This window comes from Triplophysa dalaica, chromosome 19 (assembly GCF_015846415.1).
Source record: "Triplophysa dalaica isolate WHDGS20190420 chromosome 19, ASM1584641v1, whole genome shotgun sequence".
In the NCBI taxonomy this organism is placed as follows: domain Eukaryota; kingdom Metazoa; phylum Chordata; class Actinopteri; order Cypriniformes; family Nemacheilidae; genus Triplophysa; species Triplophysa dalaica.
The window spans coordinates 12,764,487-12,776,969 of record NC_079560.1 but is presented as its reverse complement, the minus strand read 5'-3'; the positions used below and the strand labels follow the sequence as shown (position 1 = coordinate 12,776,969).

Below are 12,483 nucleotides of genomic sequence, written 5' to 3'. Positions count from 1 at the left end.
GGGATTTACTCCCATTCAGACACAGGAGCAACAAAAAGGTCTGATAAGCAAAAAAGCCCCTAAAAATATCCTTTAAAAATGTAAATGTATGCCTACCAGGAAAAAATGTGCGTGTATACTTTTGGCCACATAGTTGAAGGATGAAGATGAACTTTAATTGAGTGACGTAAGAGAAAGTGTGACGTCCGGTCACTGAGATCAAGGGAATGCTTATTTCATGATCACTCACTATTTATAATAGCTCTGCCCAACCTAAAGATCATGTGACATGTCGAGCTTACATCTTTCTCTATGGCTGCTTGGTTTTTCTTCACCAGTTTCTCCATCTCGGCAACAAAGCTGTTCCTCTGCGCCTCCAGCTCTTTGTCCAGCCTGAGTCTGTGTTCATCCATCTCTGCTTTCAGCTTGTTCTCCAGGGCCATGAGATGCTTCTGGTGCTGCCGCCTCATGCGTTTATAACCAGACATTTGCTCCCTCAGCTCAGAGTCCTGCTCGTGCTCCTGCATCTGCCGCGTCACCTAACAGACGTTCAAGAAATGACAAACGTTAGCCATCAAAATAGTCAAATCACTTTGATTGCATAAAAAAGATTGAATAAAATAAAAAGGAAATGCCTGGCAAAGGAAGTTCCAAAATAGACACTTCCGGCATAAACTCGATGATTCTAACACAACAGACTCGGTTTCCATCAAGCGTTTCTCACTCACCAGAGAGGCTGTGCGAATGGTGGCGAAATGCTCGCGGTTGCGATGGTGTTTGCGTGGCGTGGGCTGCACAGAAGCTGCCTGAGCCTCTGAGGGCCGAGAACGTATCTCAGGATCCTCCCGGTAAATTTCCTCTTCTTCCTGCAGGACACAAAAGCATGAATTAAGCAAATGAAGACATTCGCTGGGACATCCAAGCCCAAGTAGTTGTAAAAGTATATTAGCTGATATGCTACGATATATCACATTGCACAAATGTACCGGCTTCAGGTGTATGACGGAGCTGTTGGACATGACGGTGTGGTCTTTCTCCAGCTCTAGGTCGCTCTTGTTGTCATCAGCAGCGTCCTGGAGGCTGTTTACAGAGCTGCTCTGAGAACTGGCACTGATTGACATGCTGGGAATGGACTGGTTGCTGCCCACACTGCTCACTGTACCTGTGCGACCCGCACTGTGCTCCGCTTCCTAAAACATACACACAACGACAGAGTCCAGCTTTACTTACAGTCGCAGTATCAAAGAAACTTCATTTTTAAGGTTTAGTTTCTGACCTCATCTCCCTCCTGGATCTCGGTGGTCGGCCCATTGTGGGCTTCCTGAAAGAGGATCTTTTTCATCTTGCGGTATTGCAGGTTGTCCAGCTCTCGAACTGCATCCTTTGTTCGCAAAATCAGGTCCATGAGAACAGATTCTGGCCTCACTCTCAGGACGAAGGCATGCTGCGGTTTTGAAAGTATGTGAAGGAAACAAGTTATTTGAGACGGTTTTTTTAAGAGGATTATGAGACGTATTGAAGAACAAAAGAAAGTAATAGTTTATTGTGAAGTAGAGACCTGCAGCAGATCTTCGGAGTGCGGTCTGTCCTGGGGTATTTTCTGAAGGCAAGAGTCAACAAAATTTCTAAAATAATCCGTCCTGAGGAAAGAGAACGACATAGACGATTTTGGTTGATTTAGCACAATAACCACCATACATTTAACATTGTATCTTTAAAAGTGAAGGTCATATACAGTATCTCACAGAAGTGAGTACACCCATCACATTTTTGTAAACATGTTATTATATCTTTTCATGTGACAATACTAAAAAAATGAAACTTTGCCAAAATGTACATGTTATGTACAATTTACATATTGTATATCAGTGTACATTTGCTGTCCCCTCAAAATAACTCAACACACAGCCATTAATGTCTAAACCGCTGGCAACAAAAGTGAGTTCACCCCTAAGTGAAAATGTCCAAATTTGGCCAAATTAGCTATTTTCCCTCTCAGGTGTCATGTGATTCTTTAGTGTTACAAGGTCTCAGGTGTGTTCAATTTGGTGTTATTGCTCTCACTCTCTCATACTGGTCACTGGAATTTCAACGTGGCACCTCATGGCAGAAAACTCTCTTAGGATCTGAAAAATAATCGTTGCTCTACATAAACATGGTCTAGGCTATAAGAATATTGCCAAGAGTCTGAAGCTGAGCTGCAACATGGTGGCAGGACAGGTTCCACTCAGAACAGGCCTTGCCATGATCGACCTAAGAAGTCTGGTGCACATGCTCAGCGTCATATCCGGAGGTTGTCTTTGGGAAATAGACATATGAGTGCTGCCACCATTGCTGCTGAGGTTTATGGGGTGGGGGGTCAGTCTGTCAATGCCCTGACCAAACGCCGCACACTGCATCAAATTGGTCTGCATGGCTGTCATCCCATAAGGAAGCCTATTCTAAAGATGATGCACAAGAAAGCCTGCAAACAGTTTGCTGAAGACAAGTGTATTACTGAAAACCATGTCCTGTGGTCTGATGAGACCAAGATAAACTTATTTGGTTCAGATGGTGTCAAGCGTTGGTGGCGGCATCCAGGCGAGGAGTTTAAAGACAAGTGTGTCTTGCCTACAGTCAAGCATGGTTGTGGGAGTGTCATGGTCTGGGGCTGATCGAGCGCTCCCGGCACTGGGGAGCTACAGTTCATTGAGGGAACCATGAATGCCAACATGTACTGTGACATACTGAAGCAGAGCTTGATCCCCTCCCTTCGGTGGCTGGGCCACAGGGCAGTATTCCAACATGATAACAACCCCAAAAGAAGCTAAGGGTAAAGATGATGGACTGGCCAAGGATGTCTCCAAACCTAAACCCTATTGATCATCTGTGGGGCATCCTCAAACGGAAGGTGATTTCCTCATGGAGGAGTGAAAAAGGACTACAGTGGTAACCTGTAAAGCTCTGGTGAACTCAATGCTCGAGAGGGTTAAGGTAGTGCTGGAAAATAATGGTGGCCACACAAAATATTGACACTTTGGGCCCAATTTGGACATTTTCACTTAGAGGTGTCCTCACTTTTGTTTCCGGCGGTTTGGCTGTGTGTTGAGTTATTTTGACGGGACAGAAAATGTACACTGTTATACAAGCTGTACACTCAATACTCTACATTGTAGCGAAGTTTCATTTCTTCAGTGTTGTCACATGAAAAGATATAATAAAATATTTATGTGAGGCGTGTACTCACTTCAGTGAGATACTGTACATTTACTATGGCATGGGGGTGAGTGAATATAAATAATGATCATCCTTTATCCATCTAGCTCATCTATAAAGTGCAAGGACTCACCATTCACTTGACTGCAGTGTGGGACTCTCATTCTGCGCTATGTGGTATAAGGCACTCATCGCGTTCATGTTAAACAGAGGAGGCTTTCTTTCCGCTACATCAGCAAAGAGAAGGAAATGTGAGACAGACTTTCACACCAGACTTTCAGACAACCAAAAGTACTGTGTGTATCGTCACCTAGTTCTATGCATGTGATCCCAAGAGACCAGACGTCAACCTTTCCATCATACTGTCCCTCGTCCATGGCTAAAATCACTTCTGGGGCCATCCTGAGAGGAACACAATGCAGGTGCATTAGTGATACAGCGAGATGGGCCGTGTGAATCAAGTCATTATTATACAACTGCTAAGCAGGCTGCTCACCAATATGGCGTCCCCACGAACGAGTTTGCTGGAGAAGCGATGGAGGCAGAACCAAAGTCTGCCAGTTTGACCTGTCCAGGCTCGGTGAGCAGGATGTTCCCAGCTTTGATATCCCTTGAGTGGAGAAGAGGATGTAGAAAGAACATGAACAGAGGTTTAATTTGGACACCTACAGGCAGTTTAAAGAATGTGGTGAAAGCTTGTGATTCAAGTAAGATGTTCATGAATCCCACTACATGTGCTGCTAATGTTTACTAGGGGTGTATCACTATATTTGATACAAAAAAAATTTGTACTGTAGAGCATGGCCAATTTATTTACAATATGTTGTTGGTTTAATCCTATTTGTTAAGCATCTATGTGTGATAGTGGTGTAACGGATCACAAAACTCACGGTTCGGATCATTTAAAGGATTTTGGGTCACGAATCGGATCATTTTTCGGATCGGCTCATCATAGTTTATTACAATATATTATTATAATAATAACTTGTTTTTGCAATCAATAAAGTGCTCAAAAATAGCTGCGCTTATCAACATATACAATAGGGCTGTCATATGATTAATCGTGATTAATTGCATCCAGAATCAACGTTTGTGTTAACACTGATCTGATATTTTTTTTATTTTTATTTTGTTCATCACATTGTGACAATGTAAACCCAGAATCCTGTTTTTATCTGGACCAAGGACAAGCTCTATGTATTGTTGCATCCCACCCTTCAATAAGTGAGAACAATATGACCTTTAACACTTTAAGACTTGTCTGTGAAACCGGGCAAATGTCTTTTACCATAGCACTAGATTTGACAGCAATGTCAAAAGTTTTTCTTTTCTTTTCAGCCGCATCAGAATGAAAGCAATAGCAAATCATTGGGAATCATTTTGTGAATGGAACTGGTTTCGAATAACAACTTGTGTAAAAACTCACTAACCTGTGAATCATGTTATGGGAATGAAGGTATGCAATGCCCTGCAAAGCACCATGGGTAATTGCTGCAATCTCAATTTCCTGAAGGGGCTTCTTGTGGACTAAGCAGGAATAAAACAATACGTTATATTCTCACCGTATTAATATTACAAAAGAAAACTATCAATTTTAAGCAGCAGAATTAAGATGTGTGTGCATGCTCAACTTTAAGGGAAATATTGACACAGTTTATAAACACATTCGATATGCAATATTTTACCTTCAAGAAGGTCGGAGGCTGAGCCCAAACAGTACTCCATGGCAAGCTAAAGAAAGTATTGCTTGTATTTAGAGGTAAACAAAGTTCCATTTACAGCCTGTATGGAGATTATAAAGAAAGTGAAGGATTGGTCTTGGAAACCGAGAGCTCTCACCCATGCTGTGTGTTCCCGCAGATAGCATCCTTTATATTCTATGCTGTTTGGGTGTTGTATTCTCTGGAGGAACTTAACTTCCTTAATGATATCCTGCCATTTCTATAAAAAAGAGAAGGCAGCATATAATCAAACAGACTTCTCTGATGTTCCTCGTTACAATCTACATTAACAACAGCTCTTCAGCAGCTATTAATATTCATTTTTCAACACTAATGGAAACCACCAAACTGGATATATGTCACAAACACAGCTCCTGAAAAAGATCGAGAGCATCCTTTGTACAAAGATTAAGTGTAATCTGATTAGCTAATCTGAAAGGGAAAAACTGCCACCAACTAAACTACGAATGGCTAGAGTTCAATCTGAGGTCAAAACACCAATTGTGACTGCATAAATTTCATGTTCCTTTTACTCAACGATGGTTGTTTGATACTGTTCACTTTCAGACAAACCTTTGAGATTGGGTTTTCTGCCATTACAAACAATTTGGAATTGAACAAGCTAAAATGGGATGTTTTAAATCCAGTGTCAAAACGTAAAATCTTGTCAAATGCAGAACTGACCTCATTGGACTGTTTCCCACTGTAGGACATCTTTTTGATGGCCACCACCTCTGCAGTCCGCACATCCCGTGCCTGAATACACATCAGATGTGCAATTTATTCACCAAGCTCAGGTGATACTAGACATTTTTCACAATGTTTATAACCAGATGAAACACGTACAAAATAGACGGCGCCGAAGCTGCCATGACCGATCTCACGAAGGTCTGTGAAGAGCTTCTCGGGGTCCTCCTTAAAGAATAGATCTGAGATATCGGGGTCCTTCAGGCTCCCTGCCCGGCTGGTGGAGGGCATGCTGCGAGCCGGGAGGACGCGCCGCGCACGCAGGGGACTATCTGGCCGTGCGACTGCGACACGTTAGGCCCCGTCCGTTACTCATTTGCCAGAGGGAGGCAGTGTGCGCAAAGAAACCTGCAGTCAATGAAAGATCCGTCAACACAAACATCATTTATAGTAGCAACAATACACCTACTTCATTGCTATATTACATGATGTTCAGGAAATTCTGTGCAAATGTGATCTGGAATGCCCCCAAAAAATGTATTCCTTTGGGTTACCAGCCTAGATATAAAACCAGAAACCACAAAAATACCTCATGGACTTACTGGATAGTCACCATAATAAACATATAACTAAAATGATAGTCTTACAGTATGAACCCTGGATGACTGTTCGACTTGACCTGTGAGCTGACCTTTCCCTGTACTTTAAGATGTAAACACAAGCACGACAGCTGAAGTGCTGCCAGCTTTCTCATTGACCTGTTCTGCTGCATTCTGATCTCTTTGGCTCATTCACGTTTCATAAGAATTTATGCAATGTGTTGTCCAGCTGACAATGTGGGCGTAGTCACAAACCATTAGAACAGATAAGATGAATGCTCGGATGAACGAAAAAACAATCCACTGAAAGTACATATGAGAATGACATGCCAGTCAACTCAACATTGGTTCAAAAACAACAGGTTTAAGAGGGTCATGTTTGGAGCCAATGCTTCCAGTCCAGAATGCCCATAGGATGAATGCCAAGTACAGTCAAATTAAGAATAATAAAAAATCGTGTTTCGCATATTTTGGTAATGAAGAAAATGATATCCTCGTACAACATATGAACAGGCCAAAAGCGACCATGGTACATAGAAACACTCCAAAAGATGTTTAGGTGAAGACAGAGAAAACCCTTTGGCAAGACTAAGCAAAGAGGTCCATTGTGCATAAGTGGCCCTCTCACAATCCTTTATTACTCATATTCATCACAAAAAGATTGTGAACATCAGATCTAGCTCTTCTATTGAAGCACCCAAAAAAGCTCATAATGTCCATTTCCTTAGACATGTGACAACACAGAAGGGAAGCACAAGTCACAAGACGGGCTGACTATCAAACGCTTTATGCACTGACAGACTTGCGTTTCTTCTCCGAAAACCATTATAAAAACAGAAGGGATCTTTGAAAACCATAACACATAACACGTTGTATATAATCTAGCTACAGAAAAAAATGAAGAGACTTTTCAACAAAATCAAACATCCGAAGTGACAAAGTCATCCAACAGCAATGTGAAAGACGAGGTTATCTTTTCCTAAATACATGTGGAAATATGAATGTTGTTTTTCTTAAAAGTGAATATGGACTTGTTTTCTTTGCCGTATTTGAGATCTGAAAAATTACAAAGCATTGTTTCTGTTATTTTGACCCATTTCAACAGTTTTATTTTCTGCAAATAAATGCAAACAGAAACAATATTTTGATTTGAAATTTGGTATAAATATTGTTAGTAGTTCACAGAAGAAACAACAATAATAATTTCACCTAAACACCTACACCTATAAATTGTACAATCAGAAAAATAAATAAATAATTATCTGAAAATAATTTCAAAATAATTGTTTTCGTGGCTTAGGGCTGTTATTACTATTGTTATTACTTATAACAATTATTTGACTAATCGTATGCCACATAAAAGGTTTTGTTTACATAATATATGTACTGTGTATAATAATAAATACACACACATGCATCTATCATTTTAAGATTTTTTTTAATAAATTCACTATATATAATTATATATGTGTAATATAAATTTATATATACACATCTGACTATGTATTAAATATACATGCACATGTCGTGTGCATATTTATATAAACATAATTATTAGTGCTGTCAACTGATACAAATGGGGGAAAAAAAAATTCACATTTTTCTGTGACATAACATTAATGTTTTTAAATATACTTCAGTCTAACAATTTCACATTTAATCTCCAAATGAATGTAGAAACAACATTTCTTTAACAGCATCATTTTATAAATGAAAGCCAACATTCTGATATTAGTTCATCAACTGATGTCTCTATTTTATTGATTATTATTTTTATTTTAAGATTAATAATAGCCATTCCACAGTATAATTGACAGCTATCATGTCTAACAAGTAGGAAATATACTGAAAATTGAAATATACTGAAAATTATTTCCAATCTTTAACCTAAATTAAATACAGAAGAATTCTCATTAAAGCTACAAAACACGTTGAATCCCTATTTTCTTTAGTTATTTGATTAACATTAGTGACAGGAGTCACAGCAGCAGGTTTAAGAATGCGGCCCCTTTAAGAGCTTTAGCTCTATGCAGATCTGATGCATCTCCCATTTTCACATCTCTCTCCATTCATTTAAGAATTTATTTAACACGTTGAAGTCTGTTCTTACAGAAATGGAAGAGAAAAATGGCTTTCTGGCATAACCTTGAGTGGCTTTGTTCATTCAAGCACGAAAAGGACTTAATACTGATTAAGGTTGGGTATGTATGAATTTGATGCGGACGTCGTCCACCATATTGAAGTGGTCATCATGTGACATTATTCTTCTTTTCCTTTTTGAATTGTAGGTGGCAACTTACGTTTGAGATGCATATTCGCACCTACTGTAACAGTACTGGAGTGTGGCCCAGAGATTTGCCATTTGATGTAATAACAAGTGCATCTTAAAAGTCTTGAGAGACAGGTTACATTAACACCTTATTGCACCAGTAACGCTATACCCTTACCTAGTATGGGTTATCTCAGCTTTTGCAATATTTGCAATGCTTTCACAAAGGAGACGTCGGGCAGTTGCTCGAAGAACTTGCCCTAGGAGAACACTGGTGATTTTATTGTCAAGAAATGTAACACTAGCGTGTTAAAATTAAGATTACCCAAGAAATGCAGAGCTAGCCAATCCCAACACTTGCGCACAATATTATACTCTTGTCTGCATTCCGCCTATTGATGGAAGTCTCTTATGTAGATACACCATGTGGCACTATGCATTCTATTGTATTCTTAAAAAAACTTTTTTATTATGTTTTATATACATTTTTATGTGCCAAGTATGTTTTAAAATGTACGTTAACCAAATGTAAATGAGTTTTAGGCTACTTCACACAACGCTCCCGAACGTTGTGTGAAGTAGTTGAAGTTGTGTTATTATTGTCAAATACACGTTATAAACGACTCTAGTTTAGAATTATATAGAATTCAGAGAAGAGCTGTGCATAAAATACAGAATCGGTTTAGTTTAGGAATGTGCGAGAGTAACTACTCGTTTCAACGATACAGCTCCTACTAGTCGACACTGAAAACATAAAAAAATTATACAAAATGTTGTAATTTAAATGACTTTCATTTTAAAGTTTTGTTAAAAAACACTTTAAATAAAATACTAAAACAATATGTTTGAAAAGAGAATTAATAATAGTCTTCAAATGTGTATCAGGAATAAACTGTTTTCATTGTAGGTTAAATCTAGCACGCGTTTACCTTTGTGCCAATTGCAGCACGCTAAGAAATGACCACTTGCAAGACGAGTTGTGGGCGTGTTTTGAAGGAGGAAAACGGGTATTTTTATGCAAATACCACTATATAATGTCAAAGGATGTCGCGAGCTGCTGGGTTTCAGTCTGACCAACTACTGAAATACACAAGTTACCGAGACGCTTTCATTCAGAAATTTACTCCAGCTCGGCATACGATTATTATTGTTAGTTTTCGATAATATGCAATTTTTAAACACGATTTAAGGTTAAAAATCGCTGTATTTTCCACATATCGTGCTTTTTTGCATCTCCACTTCATCCCGCTTCTCTGAAATGCTGAAAAGCGAGATGTGCTATGATTGGCCAGTTAACCAGTGCATAGTGATTGGTCGAATACTGAAAGCGTGTGACGGAAATGTAATGCCTTTTACCATATTTGGAACATCAGCTTCCAAAGCAATTGTACTGACAGTACTGACTTGCAAATCTTCTTAGTCAACCACGAACTGACGTAGATTTGTGTGGGTGTGGTTACACGGGGCGTTTCAGGCAAGTCTGGGTGACCATTTGCTTTTAGATAGAATGCATCTTTTGTTCCAACACTTACAATTTTACGTGTCTAATACATGCATGGGCATTTAACACACCAAAGACACAGAAAAACACGTGTTCGCACCATGAGACCCCTTTACTAATAAAAGTTTAAAAGTTTTAATATATAAAATGCACGAAAGACGGATTAATGTTATTTGATGATAGAATGAGCACACTCAATTAAACAGAGATGAGAATGTCTCAGCTTCTAGATTCAGAAAACTTTGAAATTTCTTTCATTATAATGCTTATCACAAAAAAGCACTTGAAAAAACAAGATCGCTTAGCACTATTATCTTTGTAGCCTTGCAGAGATTGCGCAGAATCTTCAAACTGAGTTTTGTTCACAAACATTGAGCCGATTTTCATCCCAACATAATGCTTGCATTTCCCCAACAAGAGCATGTAAAATAATCTTAACATCATAATCACATGCGGACTCCAGTGTTTAGTAGGTTCTATAAATTAGCTATCAATTAGCTTTAATCTGTGCGAATGAGGAGAGCCATGATCATTCCAGCCCCCCGAATGACAGGCTGCTCTCCTTGCTGCCTTCAGGCAGACGATACCGGAGCATCCAGTCCCGCAGAAACCGGCTGAAGGACAGCTTTTTCCTCAGGCTATTAGACTCAACTTCAAAAACTGATACACTCCACACTTTCACACTACAGTTTCATGGACTATATTGAACCATGCAATAAGCCTAATGTAATAACCATCCAATACCAAATTTACATACCTACATCTGTACTATAAGAACTATATGGTTGATCTATTATACATACACGTTCATGTGTACACCTGCATATTTAATGTGTATTCAACGTCTAATGTTTATATCTTGTGAATATTTTGTATATACTGTCCATGTGTGTCTTATGTATATTAAAGCAATTAACCCCAAGAAGCAGTGGGTTACAGCACATTTTATAACAGATATGGGCCATTGTGGAGTGCCTAAACCCTGTAGCTGTTGTAAAATGCACTTGAACCCACTGCTTCGCGGGGCTTATCGCTTTTATAAAACGGTTACTCCATATGCTCAGAATCAAGGACCAGAACTGACCGTTTTATAAAGTCTTTTTTGTACAGTCTGTCTATTTATAGTTTCCACTGCTCGTTTGCACTACATACTGTCACTTAAGTTTGTAAAGTCGTTCAGTTGTTTGTCGTACAGTTGTCTGTCCAACTGCAATCTACTTTGTATGGAGTACGCACCTAAGACTTTCATTTACCACACGTAGTGATGTGACAATAAAAGTGATCTGAGTTGAGGTCAAATGCATTCTGTAGATTGGTCTGTACTTTTTGTCCATTGCTTTCTATTTGCTTTTTTACTGACAAACATTGCTTTGCTTTGTAAATAATAATAAAAATATTATACTTAAATTGCGACATAATTAAAAAAGCAATGTTTTTTCATTCAACATCATTTAAATGTGCTTTTTATATATTGTCTTGCTTTTCAATATAATACAGTATAACAAGTAGGCTAGATAAAAAAAACTTGAGCCCTCTCCCTTCCAAAACAGCCAATCCTATGCCTGTATCTGACTGCTGAAAGAATGTACTGTACTCCCGTACAGCAAAACACTTCATTAAAAAGTTTCATTCAACAATATAAGCTAAAAATATGAATAAACGAAAACTGTTGGATTATTATAGGCTACAATGCAAAATAAAAATAAAAACATGCATGCAAGCTATTCTGACTGACAACCATTTCAGTTCACATCTTTCCTCCAAACTCCAACCACAAAAGCTGACTGTTCTCTCAGAAGGTGCACTCGTGGCCGGGATGCACGGAACATACTGACAAGATGTTTAGTACAGGGAACTGTGTGTTCGCGACCACTGTGTGATGTCAAAGGATGTCGAGAGCTGCTGGGTTCCAGTCTGACCAACCGGTGAAGTACACAAGTTACCGAGACGCTTTCATTCAGAAATTTCCTCCAGCACGGCAAGTTCCGCCCAGTGTCTTTCTGTGACACTTATTATATGCTCCACACACTGCTGACATGTTTGCTACATTAATAAAGCGCGCGGTCTCTCTCTTTGCGCTGGCCGCTGCTTGATCATATGACAATTTAATTTAATTTGATTACTAAAATTGTATTGAACTTTAAAGCCCCCAAAAAAACAGACTTAATCGAGTTGAAAAGCCTTTACGGGCCCTGAGCAAACTTTTATTTGGGGGGCCCTCTGTGCCTCCAATACAATCAACTATTGTCAATGTTTGATTATTTGCACGCACACTTTAAACCTAACACACCCAATTCTATTAGTTGTAGCTGTGTTTGGGATGTAGGAATGTCATAAAAACAAAAACATAAATCTTGCATTACAAGTGTATTGTGTTTGTCAAAACATTTGATCATTACTTCCAATTTTAGGAGACCTGTCACTTAAATTAATTTTTATTTAGTTTATTAACTTGCACACAATTATTCTTAACCTTATCCCAACATAAAACACTGAATTGACAGATATCAGCATAAATCAGCATTTTGTTGT

The 12,483-nt window shown here is 38.9% G+C and overlaps 1 protein-coding gene across 2 annotated transcripts in view; it reads right to left on the bottom strand.

Annotated features, from left to right (window-relative positions):
* The window catches only part of taok1b (TAO kinase 1b), a 28,651-nt gene that overhangs the window by 9,841 nt on the left and 6,327 nt on the right, over positions 1 to 12,483 (bottom strand). For both annotated transcript variants that reach the window (XM_056730846.1, XM_056730847.1), the window contains exons 2-14: positions 5,742 to 5,990; positions 5,580 to 5,651; positions 5,014 to 5,115; positions 4,860 to 4,905; positions 4,605 to 4,701; positions 3,671 to 3,784; positions 3,485 to 3,576; positions 3,308 to 3,401; positions 1,538 to 1,619; positions 1,256 to 1,423; positions 966 to 1,169; positions 708 to 845; positions 282 to 518 (exon numbers count right to left, since the gene is read on the bottom strand). In XM_056730846.1, the coding sequence (XP_056586824.1) occupies positions 282 to 518; positions 708 to 845; positions 966 to 1,169; positions 1,256 to 1,423; positions 1,538 to 1,619; positions 3,308 to 3,401; positions 3,485 to 3,576; positions 3,671 to 3,784; positions 4,605 to 4,701; positions 4,860 to 4,905; positions 5,014 to 5,115; positions 5,580 to 5,651; positions 5,742 to 5,873 (1,578 nt within the window). In that variant the 5' untranslated portion in view covers positions 5,874 to 5,990. The remainder of the gene's footprint in view (positions 1 to 281; positions 519 to 707; positions 846 to 965; positions 1,170 to 1,255; positions 1,424 to 1,537; positions 1,620 to 3,307; positions 3,402 to 3,484; positions 3,577 to 3,670; positions 3,785 to 4,604; positions 4,702 to 4,859; positions 4,906 to 5,013; positions 5,116 to 5,579; positions 5,652 to 5,741; positions 5,991 to 12,483) is intronic.